General features: G+C 38.4%; 1 protein-coding gene and 1 pseudogene across 7 annotated transcripts in view; one reads left to right on the top strand and one right to left on the bottom strand.

Moving 5' to 3' along the window:
* The window catches only part of LOC144654334 (neuronal acetylcholine receptor subunit alpha-3-like), a 29,247-nt gene extending 19,760 nt beyond the window's left edge, over window positions 1-9,487 (top strand). For 6 of the 7 annotated variants that reach the window (XM_078514446.1, XM_078514449.1, XM_078514450.1 and 3 more), the window contains 5 exons: window positions 714-758; window positions 1,348-1,457; window positions 5,915-6,224; window positions 6,663-6,921; window positions 7,638-9,487. In XM_078514446.1, coding sequence (XP_078370572.1) covers window positions 714-758; window positions 1,348-1,457; window positions 5,915-6,224; window positions 6,663-6,921; window positions 7,638-8,278 — 1,365 coding nt within the window. In that variant the 3' untranslated portion in view covers window positions 8,279-9,487. The remainder of the gene's footprint in view (window positions 1-713; window positions 759-1,347; window positions 1,458-5,914; window positions 6,225-6,662; window positions 6,922-7,637) is intronic. The other variant, XM_078514445.1, reaches the window with a different exon arrangement.
* On the bottom strand, window positions 3,396-4,310 carry LOC144654116 (uncharacterized; annotated as a pseudogene).
* Window positions 9,488-16,011: the final 6,524 nt, after the last annotated feature.

The following is a 16,011-nucleotide window of genomic DNA, read 5'->3' as shown; positions in this document are numbered from 1 at the left end:
ATAAATTGTTTGCAAACACGATATGTATAACAAAAAATAGTAAGAATTTCGAAAAAAAAATGTTTGCAGAGGTGCATAAACTAAAAAAAAAAAGTTTGCAGAGGAAAATTTTTCATCCCCCCCCCCTCCAAGAAAATAATGGTCCGTCCCTAATGACAGTAAGTTAATTGGACCCTTGCTGGCATAGCACAGGGAGCCCTCACATGAGCTATGCGTATAAATAAAAAATCATTCTTAATTGTTATCGTCCCGTTTTTGCGTTTTATCGGCCATTTTGAATGTTTAATACTCGGTCTAGCAGGTTAGATGTCTGGAATCGAGAAAAGTGTGGGGTCTGGGACGGGAGAAACATTCGTAAATATTTATTCTCGGGACGACACCCGATCAAGTTACGAGTGCTATATAGTGAGATACTATAGAGATACTAGCGGTTCCGAAGATTTCTCGGTTCCAGTCCTCGTTCAAGCTGACCGCGAATAATCTATTCAGCTCCAGACCACCAACTTGCAGACCGCGTAAAAAGAAAGAAAGAAAGAGACGCGACAAAAGCAGGTAAAAGTTTATTCCTATTTATCCTCTTATCTGATGTGAGGGCCCCCTGTGGCAAAGTTTCAGTTGTGCACACTTAATTTGGTCTTCATATTCAATCCAATGGTAACTATAGAACAACAAACGCTTACCCAATAATTGATTTGTTTCATTCTACCGCATAGGATGAAAAGAACAATGCACTGCAGGCTCAGTGGTGGATGAGACAGGTCAGTCATGCGCACTGCTCTTCTTTCTTTTGAGGCAGCTAATGTAAATTTTGCTGATGGTGTTCTGTCACGAAGAACTTTGCAATTATTTACAAAAATTAATGCTTTTATTTGATTTGCTTTTCTTCTGACTTTACTCCTTATAGTAATGCTCTATTATTTTATTCCTTGTGAAGTAAGGGAGGCTTATTTGCTCAAGGTCTATTGGTGGGGCAGAGGAAGTTTAGAAGGTTCTTTCCAACAAAAATCGGTTTTGCATTTGAAAAAAAGATGTTTTTATTAACATTTTCTATACAAATACAGGCGGACAGATAACTCTTACAATTAATACAGTACAAACTTTATTAATGTGGTCAGCACGCTTAGCTAAAAAGCTAGTTTACAGTCGTTTACAGGTGCGCCACAAAATACAACATAGAGTTATCTCACTGAGATAGTGGTTTCATGTTTATAAATGTCTTCATCTGGCTACCAACTTACACACAGATTAAAATGTAAAAAGGATATCACCGCAGTTGTGTTTGCAATTTACACACTCACAAAGAAGCTTGAAACAATTCAGTTCAGGACTATTCAATTTTGCTTGTAGGACTGGAACAATCCAGATCTTACATGGGATCCAAAGGACTTTGACGGCGTAAAAACTGTTTACGTGGTACCATCAAAAGTTTGGGTCCCGGATGTCCTGTTGTATAACAAGTAAGTGTTGTTTGAGACTGAAAAACAGTTCAGCTTGAGTTTGTTGAAAGAGGCGCCGCATCTGATTAAGGATCTGGATCGAAGGTGTGAATGTCAAGTGAGATGTGTTATGCGAGTAGGGAGAAACATTCGTTTGTGCATCGGGTCATACATGTTTAACAGTAAAATAATGGCACCATTACGTTTTGCATTCATGTGTTTTAATTTTCTGCCTGCTTTCATATGTTTTATCTTCATTCCTTGCTAATTTTCCCTCCATCGTTTACAATTTTTCGTTGTAATAGCCTGCCTCCCTTAATTTTGCGGAAACTGCCACATGTTTTACTCAGATTTCAGTACTAATTCACGACGTAAAAAAAACCGACAAACGGACCGCAATCAGAACGACTTAATTTGACTAACTGTTCACAAACTTTACACGTGTCTTACAGCCAATAACATCACGGCAAGCTAACTAATCAGCTTCAAAGGATCAGATTTATAACATCATTGACTGACAACAACTTTTCACTTGACTCTGAAAAGGGACCTCCGCTTAGATTGTCGAAAAGTCAGTCGCCAACAATAGTTCTTCTCAGAACTACACTCACCCGGACGATAACACTGTATGACCTACTGATACTCCTGGGTTCAAACCATTTACTATAGTATATTATAAAATATTTCAAAAATTAAACGAGACTTACCTGGAAGTTGAAGTTTGATTGGAATTCTATTCGTCACTAAGCACTAAGGGATTACATGAGATAGCATTGCGCCTGCGCGAACTCAGTTTTTTAAAGCACTAACCATGTGTGCAGTGGGAAAACTCCCTGTCAAGTAAATGGGAGGGTCTAAACTGGGAGGGCATGTAATCCCTCAGTGCTTAGTGACGAATAGAATTCCAATCAAACTTCAACTGCCAGGTAAGTCTCGTTTAATTTTTGAATTCTATTCCGTCACCGCACTGAGGGCTCACATGAGACTTCAAAGCCCACTGCACACAAATGCAAGACAGTCAACACAGAATCCATATTCTGTAACACAATTTATTTGACTGCAGAATAATAATGAAAACTTGTTACAATAACCACTTAGTTTACAGACTGCAGAACACTTTCAGCAAAACTGTTCTTGACATCAATTTGTTTGTTGTAAAACTTAGCAAATGTGGAGACTGAGCTCCACCCAGCTGTTGATAAAATCTGATCTAAAGGAACACAACTTGCACCTGCTTTGGATGTGGCTGCAGCCCTGGTACTGTGTGGCCTGAAAACTTCTACATTTATCCCAGAGCTGCGCATAACAACCTTAATCCACCTGCTAATAGTACTTCTAGACACTGGCTTAAAAGGCTTCAGATAACTAATAAACAATTGTTTATGATCACCACGTTTACATCTTGTACGGGCTAAGTACATCTTGAGAATAGTGACCACGCAAATACGAGGGTCAGCAGGATATGAAGTAAACTGAACTACCATAGGCTTAACTCCTGGTTTTGATTGTTTGAGTGGTCTACTCAATGCAAATGTAATCGAAGTTTCGGAACTAATCATATCATTAAGATTAAGGTAATGAATAGTTTGCCCTCTTTGGGCAGACACTAATGATACTAGCATGGCTGTTTTTAATGTCAAATCCTTTAATGATACATCCTCTGAGTTTGGTATGGTCTGAAGGTAGCTGAGTACTTTGCCAACGTCCCATGTTTGTGTGTATCGTGGTGCTGTTGGTCTTGATTCAAAAACGCCTTTGAGGAACCTCGTGACCGTAGGGTGAGAGCCCAATGATATCCTATTTATAGGTTTGACAACACATGACAGAGACGACCTAGCAGTGTTTATACCACTATATCCTATTCCACTTTCATACAGTTCAACTAAAAAATCTAACGCTTGAGATATAGTGGGGGAAACACAATCAATTTGTTGTCTATGACAGAATGATATCCACCTCTTAATGTAGGACGAGTACTGTTTTATTAGCATTAGCAAACAGAGCAAAGGCATCAGTAGCCTCTTGAAGCAACTCGTTTCCAGCCGGAAACGTAGGTATTTGTTCCACAAGTTTATTGATCATACCAGTCAAGGCACACATACCTTTGAATAAAGACGTTTGCACTTTTTGCATTCGAACGTCTTGCGAGCGTACAGATGGGCTCAAGTTATCCCACACTGCCTGATTTACACGTACTTTCGTCAGGCTTTCGCAATTTCCAGGGCGATGATATTTGTTCATCTTGTCCTGAAGTTTTCCTCAGGCAGCCCGTCTTTTATCAGTGTATCAATAATGCTCGCCAGTTCGGCGTCCACTTTCGGACCCGTTTCCTCCTTCTGTAGATCCTGTTTCAAGCTACTCAACACTTTGATTTTTCCTTCATTAGAAGTTGTATTGGACCTTTCGAGCAACTGCCCGACAGACGCGTCCACATCCATGTTTTTCTGACTGCTGTCGTTCGCATCTTCGCGCTTCTTCTTCGCGGGGGGCTCGCCCTCGTGTTCCGAACCGAGGAGATCTTCCTCTTGTTCTTCGTCATATGTTATTTCTAGGTCGTCCTTAAACGACTTAAAAGCCTTTGTAATGGCATTAGCCAGAGTTCCAGACATTTGGGTAAACCCTTCTTGAATGGCGGATAAAACGGCAGACGAAGAACCTTCGCCTTGTGGTGGAGATGCGCCAATTATGGCGCCATTTTCCACGACGACATTGGCTTCGATGTGTTCGGGTGTATCTTTTGCCCTTGAGCTATCGCTAGCTTTTCTTTTCTGCCCAGCTGTGTCCTTCTTTTGGACGGAAGTATTGCCTTTCTCGGTGTCAGGCATTTCTCGGCGTAAAAGCAAATTATTGCTCAGAACTATAATAAACGTCTGTTCGCTTTGAAAGGCGACAATACACTGAGTTCGCGCAGGCGCAATGCTATCTCATGTGAGCCCTCAGTGCGGTGACGGAATAGAATTAAGATACTACGCGCGCTCTCATTGGTCGATAGGTGAGTTTAGATGAGAGTATGTAAACACGGTTGTGACGTCACGGTTTCTGTCTTTCCCGGCACAATTTAAAAACATATTACTGCCAAAAAGTCTTGTAAAGTAATGTCAAGTATAAGTATTAAAGAAATGGAAAACAATACCAAATTTTGATATTTGTTCCGGCTATCTCTTCCTACGTTAGCCCGAGGAAAAAATGCAAAAGAAAGAAGAACCACAGCGCTTTGCCTGCTTCGGTGATCGTGAGCGCTAGACGAGCTCGTGGGGGGAGCTCAAGCGAACGAAAAAATATGCAACAAAATACGCAGTAAACATTTTTCAAATACATTTTTGCATTTAAGTACTACAATAAGATTCGCTATAAGAAATTCTTTAGTAGAGAAAAATTATAGGTCAAAGCAAATGAAGCTATATGCTACAAACTCATCTTAAATTCAAACTTTGCACGGCCGATCGGTTGCCGTCTTTTTGCTGTAAAATCTGCTTAAAATGCGATTAAAATGACGCTTAAAATGTATTTTCTCTGAGACTTTCTCAGCGTAAAAATTCTACTGTTACATTGGCAATAATAGTAGTGAACTTCTTTCAATCAAAATGGGCTTGGGGAAGAGAAACGAATGAAGATATTTGTCAGAAAACGCAAAGCAAAATTTGATGTCAATATGAGGTTTATTCTACGCTTGACTGAAGCACATTACAAAGACGGAGGAAACGACAGTAGAAGAAACCGGACTCGTTTAGATCGCTAGCTGGACAATTTACCGTACAATAAATGCATACCATTGCTACCGACCTCGCTAGATCCGCTGCTTGTGCTATGATTCCTAATTATCCTGCAAAACTTCACAAGGCAAGATGAGACTTTTCAACCGTGTTTAATATCGGGCTGCCAAATCATTCAGGCAAGTTCACATCACTTTGAAGAGCGATCAAGCACAGTGACATTCATTTCCAGCTCAAATAAACCCCTCATCTCGAAGTTCTTTCCTTACAGAGCCGTATTTTCAGCATTTCTTTTAGTTTTTGCCAAACTTTCCGTATTTTTCTGCAAGATTTACGTGGAATCGCTTTCGCCGTCACGGCGCTACTTGCCACAAATTTTAGTGAACTCTTATAACACGAATTTTGATTGGTTCATGTGTTGTCAAATGCGCGTTTTGAGAAAATCTATTTCAATCAAGAAGTAAATAAACCAAATTCACTTCATTTGCCGAATTATTTTTGAAAAAATATTTTATAAAAGCAATAGAGGACTTTTTTCCGTGTTTACATAGCCTCATCTAAACACTCGGGTGGTTGGGAGAATTCTCGAAAGTTATGCAAACTTTCTCGGGTTTGCATAACTGTCTCGAATTCTCCCAACCCCCCTCGTGTTTAGATGAGGCTATGTAAGCACGGAAAAAGTCCTCTATTGCATAAGTAATGCTTACCACTGGCCGCTAACATATTCTTCAGTTCCTTTTATTTTGTGATCTATATAATTTTCAGTTTACTTTCCAGCGCGGACAAAGATATGGACGCCGCCGGCGCGTTGGAGAAATACAAAACCAAAATTGCACTGTCCTACGATGGGAACAACTCTTGGATGGCACCCGCCATGTTCCAGAGCATTTGTAACATCGACATCAAATATTTCCCTTTTGATGAGCAGCAGTGCCACATGAAGTTTGCTTCATGGGCGTATGACGTCAGTATGCTTGACGTGTATGTGAACCCCGAGGAGACCGGCGTATTGAAAGGGATTTATCAACCATCCAACGAATGGGACCTAGTGAGCGTTGATGCAGTAAGAAAAGAGGTACGTCTGACTTACTTAGTTTCAATCCTTTCACCCCAAGGGTGTAGCGGAAATACTCTCTTATAAAACTGTGAATTAGACCCTTGAATGAGACTGATCTGGGAGCGGCTCAAGCTTATTTAATCCCTAAACCAACAGCTTATTATGACGGCATTTTAATATATATTTACTTAGATTCCTAAACGATACATTGAAGGGTTACTTCAACACTCTAAGTGAGACAAGACGAGCATCCCCTCTCCTTTCATGCATATAGGAGCCTATTCATGCGAGTTTGATCTCCTGTAGCTCATTGGTAGAGCGTACGACCGATGTGCCGAAGACCATAGGTTTGACTCCTGTTCAGAGAACTCGGAATTTTTTTCCGACTGAGTAGATTGTGTCACTAACTTTGTAATATCTTTCTCAACTTAGCTTGTGTTTTTGCTGTAATTTCAGGTAAAGTACACTTGCTGTCCAAATCCTTACTCCGAAGTGTTACTGACACTAAATCTGGAACGTCACTCAAGATATTACGTCATTAACCTGGTATTCCCATGTGCACTGATCGCCTGTATGGTGTTCTTCACGTTTGTATTGCCGCCAGAGTGTGGTGAGAGAGTCTCGCTGTGTATTACCATTCTCATGGCCATGACAATTTTCCAGGAACTCACATCAGAGAAACTGCCGCCAAGTTCGGATACATTCTTTTTGATTGGTGAGTACGTTGAGGACTACTTTGAAAGGCGCGGTTTCCTAATGGTTAGCGCGCCAGAGTGCGAACGGTCCAGGTTTAAGCCCTGGCCGAGGTTACCGTGTTGTGTTCTTGGGCAAGACGCTTTACTCTCATAGTGCCTCTCTCCACCCAGGTGTATAAATGGGTTCCGGCGAAATAATGCTGGGGGTACCCTGCGATAGACTAGCATCCCATGCAGGGGGGAATAGCAATCTTCCTAACCTCTTAATGCTATCGAAACCGTGATAAGCTCCGGTAGTATGGGCCACCTAGTTCGAGGCTTCCTATCATTACCTTACCTCCACTTCCGGCAATAGGGTGTTCTTCAAAGGAGCTACGTCGCCCAGATGAGGGGGATACTCAAAAATGTTTTAAAAGGGGAGCTCCGTCCCGTGGTCCGAACCCTTAGTATACCCCTTTTGATTAAAAACTAACCATGGTATATTGCAATTCCTGAGTTTTGATTGGTTTACAGGCCATGGTATATGAGCTCATATACCATGGACCACAAATATGGTAGGTGAACGCGACAGCGGGAACTGCATGTGGGAGGGCAGGTCGCGTGTCATGGTTATCTAGAAGAATACGGGTTCGTGTCGCGTTATTTGAGGACAACGACACGCGCCATTTAACGTAGTGAGCTAGTTACTTTTGATGCCAGCCTTTTCACGCTAACTTGCACTTAATTCTATTTTTAGGCACATACTACACCGTCGCAATTTTCGAAATTGGTATGGCGATTGCAGCAACTTGTATCATTTTAAACTTCTACTACAGCAAAACAAAGATGCCAGGTTGGATTAAAACCATTTTCCTTAAAATCCTGGCGCCCGTTGTCAGAGTAAAGGTTAGAAAGAGACGTTTTTCCATGAGGGAGAGTCAGCGGACTACAGATGCTGGACATGCGCAAGACATTATTCATAATCCAACGTTTGAGAACTTTAACCACGCGGATGGTCTGGCCTGGGTCGGAGAAGTTTTTGAACAAAATCCAAATGTGTCGATTACGTCGGTGAACTTGAGAAAAGACAGTTTTACTGCCGACGATGAAAATGACTCAAGTCGGAGCATTAATAACGCTGGGAAAAACTGTAATGGCAATGCAAAACGAAATATTTCAACCAAGCGTAAAGAAAAACCTTCTTTTAATAAGGAAACTACATCTGAGAGTAATGAGCCGTCTTGGCAACAAATGATTGAATGGCAAGATGAATGGAGAGCGGCTTCGCAAGTGTTTGACAGGGTCGTTATTATTAGCTCTGTGTTAATTGGGTTTGTCTCTGCTGCTGTCATATTCTTACAAGCTCCAAGAGTTAGGAAAATGCTTTCCCTTTCATAGAAACGTGTGTTTACACGTGCTGGCAAGAAGAGATCGGGGGAAGAATAACATTTTTGCCCCCACTCGGATTTTTTAGTTCCCGCCACTTTCCTGCTTGACAGGAAATAATTATCAGGAGAACTAGCAGTCCGTCACAACGTGGCAGGTTGTCATGACGACAGAAAAGAAAAAAATGTTTCAACTGACGAATAAGAAATTTGTGAAATTTGCTAAGGACAAAGGCTTAAGTAAATCTCCATGCCATGTCAAAAAATATTCGGTTCAGTGTTCCATTTCTGAGAACTAGCTAAGAAGGAATACGCCATAACTTCGAGTATTTATTGGACAAAATTATGTACCACAATTATTTACATCTTATTGCAAACTTCTATATTACTGTTTCAAATATCTTATCAAACGAAAAAACTTTAAACAACACTAGACATCGAAAACAAATTTCGAAGTTCCACTGAATTCCACTGAATCGCTTACAAAACGATCTACTGAATAAAGTAGCTACACGTAAAATTTTACCTAAGTTTAGATGGTTTTTGTGAACTTTGAAATTCATTTTTAAAGACTCTGATAAGAAATTGCTGTTGGTGTTATCATGGATAATAACTTACATCTTTAGCTATTAAAAACTGGTAGAAAATAACGCAATGGGATTTAAATTATTCTGGTACTCGAGATTGTTCATCTACGGGATTGGTTGGTGAATTAGAGGAGGGGGACAAAAAAAGTTTGGTCGCCTGTAAATGGAGAGCAAAAAAAAATTCGCATCACTGATGGGGGGGGGGGGTCAAAAAAGTTTGTTTGGCAACCAACTGATGTCCATTTCAAGTAATGCAAAGGGAAACTTCTCTGTAAATAAAACACTGTCTAAGGTATAAACACATTGACAAATGACTGGTCAAGTTGCTACTATTAGCTTATTTACAATGTCCTATGAACGTTTTTCTATCAATCTTTATCTAGTTAATCTGATATGGGTTGATGACACCCCCATTTAGAGGGTCACCCCACACCCGCTTCTTCGAGCTCCCATTTTACAATTGGTATCTGGGCGGCCATGGGTTCAATTCCCAGATTTTTTCTTTGTCTCATACTTGTGACAGATTATCATTTTATCTTTATTGTTTTTGTTGTTGTCAGGTTTAACTAAGGGTTTGGCTACCCTTTATGGATCTAGATTATCAATAAAATATCAGTAACAGTTTAGCTAGTCGAATGAGGTGTCCAAAAAAATCTTACAGAGTACTTCTATTTCTTTGATGAAACAGAAAATCATTTACATGATGTCCTTTTGATGCTGAGCAGGTTTTTAATTTAAGTATTCAAGTAGCTCAGTCAGCGGCAAAGTGACCATTTGTTGGTCACTTAGTTTTTGATCTTATGTTGATTGTTGGGGGGGATGTTGCCTTCTCCCATTCACCAACCCCCCCCCCCCTTCCCCATAAATAATGACCACTCCCTAAAATTAATATTACTCGACTTCCTGATGGGTTCCGTCTTAAAAACTTGCAAAAGATGTGAAAGGAGATAAAGCAAAGCTAAGGCCTAGGGCTCGAGTAAATCACCATGGCATGGTAAAGAAACATGTCCGGTTAGCCTTAACGCATGAGAGGAATACATTATGAAACATTCCAGAATACTGTGTTGGATCGCAAGGAAGAAAAACGATTTTTGCGAATTTGTAAATGCAGTGATTTTCTATATTTAGTTCCAGCAATCGTGTTATAACTAACACTCATAACTAACACTCTTGAAGAGTTCTTGTTTTTCTTCGTTTAGGACGGATCCACCGAATGGTATACGCCCCTTCATCCTATATTCTTTATTCATAAGGGTTTCTTAATATATACACGAGGGCGTTTCTTTGAGGTACCAGTGTTTATTAGAAGTCCGGCCTTTATTATTATTTTAATAATTGTGTGTAACATATATTTATACTGTATCCTGGTTTGAAGTGTCCCTGGTTATGGGTGCTTTGTTCGCTTAAAGACCATAGACATTGACATAGACATACTTTATTTAACGTGGACAAGTACACGCTTAGCTGTTCGCTAGTTTCCAGGTCCTCCACGATAAATAAAGTAATTGTAATTGAGCCCGAAGGTCTATAACTGATAGTTGTTTATAAATTGTTGTACAGGTCTAAAGAACACCATTAGCGATCACGACGGCAAATAATCCCCAAATTGGACCGCAAATGATCGCGATAAAAAATGAGGACAGCATGGACGTTGGAATTGTGTGGATAGGAAATCCCGTGAATACCTTAAGGTTACTATTTTTAGCGATTACTAATTTTAGCGATATTTTCTGAGCAAGATTTAGCGACTATTATATTTAGCGATTTTTCGAAAATTAAAAAAAAAAAACAATTTTAATACATAGCTAAGATGGAAATAAATGCTCAGCAATAGAACAAAGTCACTTGAAATTGAACGAACATTATCATTGTCAGAAAGAACAAAGTGTTAGAAAGTGGGTCCTCGTCAGGGAAATCAGTCATATTCTTTAATTGTTGCCCGACCTTCTGATTTAATTTTGTATTACTCTGGCGGGCGGGAGTATTAAATTTCACCCAGACAAATTTTAGCGAATACTAAATTTAGCGATTTTGGCCCAACTCGCTAAAAACGCTAAAATTAGTAGCCGCTAACAATAGTAACCTTAAGGTAGTTGAGCCTTTGTCACAAGTAGTTTTAAACCGATATTTGGACCTCACAAATATTGTCAAAAATCGAGTATTTGCAAAGTATAGTTACAACAACGGAAAAATCAATTCCCCAAATAGATGTTATGACATTTAGAAACTTTAAAGCTCTGCTGCCAATTTGGTTTCAGGGGAAAATTACTTTCGTAAAAATTACTTGACTGCTTCTCAAAGTGGCCGACAGGCAACATGGTATAGCGTTCAATTTTTCGTTGATCATATAACTCAAAAACAGTTTTTCAGCAATTTATAAACTATGAGAATGTCTGTACTCTCTGGTGGAATTTTGTTTGAATTGGTTTACCTTTACTCATATCAACGGAATTTTTACTGCTTTCTCGTCGCTATTCAAAAATATGTGTCATAGCAAAAAAAAAAATGCGCACTTTGCAGCTACCGTAACTGAATCGTGTTTTAAAAAAGTAGATAACCGGATAAATTTGCCAATTAACAAACGAGAAGAAATCTGGGTCGTCTCATCTTGCAGTCGCTTATGGGATCGTTACTGGAGATAAAACAGTAATCAGTAATTACAGTCCCACAAGCTATTGAGATATGAGGCTCGCCCCAGGTTCCTCTCTTTTCTAAAGTGGCGTATTGTGTTGACTGTGTTGTGTTGCAATAAATAATAATATATATGTCATGGACGCTAAACTAGTTTAACAGTGATATGATTGGTACTACACTTCAACAAAAGATAAACTATCAGAAAAAAAAAATAACATGCGGTCAATCTAAAAAACAACTGATTTGATATCAATAAAAAAATTATGGTTTTCCCGCTCTTGAATCATGATTTAAAATTATCATTCTGCTTTGTAGCTATACATGAAAAAGTGGACATTTATTTACGCTTTTGTAAGAAATTTGAGAAATAAAAGGGAAAATGGTAGGCGCGAAGTCTCTTACATGCAGAGTTTTTGAGTATTAAGAGAGCTAATTTTAATAAGCATCGCGAAATTCAGTAGCCCTCTTTACACCTGTGATAAATAATCGGTTATTAAATTCATTTTCACAGCAAATGCACCTGCCATATATAGTTAAAAAAGTGCTTATTTGAGAAAACGGAAAAGATCTTTGATATCTCGAAAATTTTGCTGTTTTCTTGTTTGACATTTCCCTGTGACAATCAAAATAAAGATAAATATCAAGCTTAACGGTCGTTTAGAAGACAATAAAGAGGTTTCCAGTAAAATATCAGTATTTTCAGTGCATTCAATGGTCCCTGTCTTTGTTTGCAGAGCGGAACAAAAAGGAACTAATGAAAGCCGTCTGGCTTTGGATAAAAGCTCTCAAAAGGCTGTCCTATTTGATAATCATGTGAAATGACACAATAAGGCTTGGGCTAAGTACTTAATTTGTGATCAGGCCTAATTTTTCATTTTGTTTTCTTTTTGAATATGAGCAGCTTCGCGCTTTCAAAACGGAGAGTGATTTACCAACTAAAACGTTAAAAAGAACCTGGTCACCGGATAATAAATGCAAAAAAATAGAAGATTCAGAGAAAAAAATTGTATAAATATATCTCTCACTTATCAATTTTATTACCGGCAAGTACAGTCCACTACAAAGTCGGGCACGTAACATGGGCGTTCATGAGGAAAACTTTCTTTTTTCTCTTTCTCGTCTTTCTTTTCTCTCTTCATTTCTTTTATTGACAACTAATTTTTTTTTTTTTTTCACAATGTACTGATGCGAAAAGCAACTTTGGTCATTGGTGCAACACAGTCGTTGTTGCTACGACTCGCTAAGAGAGGAGTGGGGGGATTTTCATGCTTTTTCATCGCCAATTTCTTGATCGAACAAAACAGTAACAAACTATCTGTCAAAGGGCACGAAGTCGCGCTCCGGGCCTATTCATTTATTACAAAATTTTGCTCGTGTCGTCTATTTATTCGTTTGTGTTTTTCCTCCCTGGCTTGTATAGATATATACTTAGAGGAGGGTGAAAAGCAGCTGGGATTGTTTACCTTTTATAATAAGCTCAATGGGAACCGTTCCAGCTGACGATTGACCGCCGAATTCTCAGTCGAAACGTCTGGAAGACTAACCAACCTATTAACCCTTCATACAACTAAGTTTTAACAATCCGTTAGAACAACTTCTTCAAAAAAAAAGCGCTCAAAGTACAGGGAAATAATGTTGTCTGATTAATTCATTAATCCGATTTTCTATTGGCAGGCGGAGAGAGAGAGTAATTCCTTCCGTTCAGCACAGATAATACAGGGATTTTTTTTAGTTCAGCACAGATAATATAAGGAATTTTCTTAAATCTGAATACCTAGCTTCTGGTTAAATAGCGATGAAGGGCTTGAAACATTATCTCGAAGGAAAAACTTGCGCTCCTTAAAGCAACTGAAGAATTGTATTTGAAAATTAGTATTTATGATTTCATTAGCGATTTTCCAGGAAGATATTATTCTAAGACAGGAAATCAACAATGGGTATTTCAAAGAAAAGAGGAGAAAGGATAAAACCGCTGAATGGCTCGTTTAAGATCTTGCGACAATGTTCACAATACCGTCTGAGATTAATACATGCAAATTGAGTTTATTATAAATTTGCATTTGAATAGTTCATGTCGTTAATCAATTTTTAGAAGTGAAACGTCGAAACGGTGGTAACAATTTAAGCGAAGTAACGTTACAAGAAGCGCAAAATATTCTCAATTTCTTTCAAACAACAACTGGCGTATGTAGTTGATTTTCATATACCGCGTGAAGATTGAAATTCTTCTGTTTTCACTGGAGAAGGAAAAGCCGGTAAGATATATATTTATTATTTGTTATTTTTTTAACAGCTGAGCGCGCAATATCTTTCCACAAACAGCGTTCCAAATAAATTCAAAGATTTCCTTACACCGAGAACATTCAATGTATGAATCATGAATTTAGCTACAGAAGACTTCAAAACTTTTGTCACAACTTTTCAGACGCACGAAGAATATTTGTTATAAAATATTGTCCACGCCAGATTAGTGTTTTTAACACGCTTGAACTCGAGAAAAGGGAGCTGTTAATTAATTTTGTACAAGGTTAAGAAAATAAGAAAGCCCCGCCGCACTTTAGCGCGAAGTGAGAGCTTGCGAAAAACGAAGTCTTCTCGGCTATCGACAATAAACTCTTAAATCGAATTGCGCACGGAACATTTGCTCTTTATAGCTAACTACTTTCCGTCAAAATATTCGGCTGTACCACTGATCTCAGAGAACATTATCACCTAAAGTTTAATTTCACTTCTTTCTCTTAACCGACAAGGTGGCTACACAAATTGCCCCACTCCGATATTGCGAGCGTAAAAGGATAATTTTTGATACCTTCAATTGTAAACACAAGAAAACCGAATTTTGCTTTCCAGCGTTTTCGTTTATTTTGCCGTATTCTATTCCGCGTTAACTTTCTGTTATTGCAATAAGTCCAAGCAAAAAAAGTCTTACCAAATGTTTTTCTGTAAATTTTGAAAAACAACAGTTTCTCCAGTTGCAATTTTCTACGAGAAGAAAAAAATTACCTATGGGCGCGCAAGTTTTAGTACTTTTACGAACGCTCTATACTATATTTTCAGCTTTTAAAAGCTTATTATGTCACGTCGTCAAGGTACTTGCATTATTGATTAAAGTGTTCAAAACAGAACTGATCGGTGAATCACTATCAGTTAAATTCAGCCGCTAATTACAATGAGTAATGTCCTTTGCTTCAGAACACTGTAAATCTCCCAGAACTTGTTTTCTTTTTCGCGTTTTGCAGTTTGGCCATGTGCAAGACCCTCCGTTGTGATGTTTTCAAATAAGTCGGATTATTTACTTAACAAAAAAGTCTCGATGAAATGTTAATATCGCCGTACATCGATACAAGCAAGAGATATTTTACCGCGTACACGAATGATAGGCAATTTTTTGCAGGTATAATTTATTTTACAATGCGATAACCATAGAAACGTAAAATTTAATTTGTGTATTAAAAAAACTAAATTTAAATATGAGAAGTCTTTGCGGCTCAAATAATCCAACAGAATCTCCTTTTTTCAGCATATTCAAAATTTAAATTTTTTACAGGATTTTAGAGCTATAAGAGTTTTCAAAACAAAGCATGGCTTATGCATTTATCTGTAAATATTTTAATGGCAAGTCTTATAGTCGCGGCGTTTCAAAGAAAACCCTTATCAAGACTAAAGTAAAAATGTCATTCGCGAGTCGCTGCATTTAAGTTTTTTGCCTTTGCGTGCAAAGCTACGAATACTGACCATCAATATATGCAAGCAATATTATCCTAATTCCTTTTCCTATTGTGAAAGAAAATGTAACGAAAGAAAAGTAAACAATTATTACAGAAGACGTTAATTCGTGTCTGAATTTTGTGCGCATTTTATAATTTCAGCGCGGTCTCGCACTACTTGTTCAGCCTAATTCTCTGAGATTATTGAGTGTAATTCGCAGTAATTGAAGGTTTAGTTCAATTTCCAGCTTTGTCACAAACTAAGCAGTAACTGTCACTAATATTTTTAGTTAATACTTAGTAAGGAAATAACAACCTTTCTAGAAATTTCTTGAAAACCTCATTAGCCGACGAAACGCCGTGTATGTACTTTGTACTGTCTTATTTTGACACTACGATAGTCAAAGAAAATGAAAGTAAACATTTTTATTCTGAATCTCATTCAGTTCTATTGAAAGCGTTTTCTGTGGTAATGAAGTATCCTGAGAAGTTTTAAAGAGGCGCACCAAAAAATACTTTGTCAGGATCGGCCGCAAATGTGATGAAATAGCTATTGACAGGCAATCAGTATTTCACCTGTCCTTTTCATTTTTTTAGTTAAAAACCTCTACAGCTCTAGCGAATTTATTATGCGCTTCGCTCAAGGAAAACGACTTACACAATGAAGAGGAAATGATGTGACAGCCTTTGAAGGCTGGAAAGAAAATCAAGCGACGTCAAACAACAGACAAATGTCAAGTTCAAGAAAATTTTGAACCAATCATTTGCCTAGCATATCATCCGATTGAAGTCTTTTTTAAAGGAATTGAGTCTGGTAA

This window comes from Oculina patagonica, chromosome 5 (assembly GCF_052425735.1).
Source record: "Oculina patagonica isolate OP01 chromosome 5, crgOcupat, whole genome shotgun sequence".
In the NCBI taxonomy this organism is placed as follows: Eukaryota; Metazoa; Cnidaria; class Anthozoa; order Scleractinia; family Oculinidae; genus Oculina; species Oculina patagonica.
The sequence above is the reverse complement of the archived record's forward strand: the minus strand, read 5'-3'. Positions and strand labels throughout refer to the sequence as shown.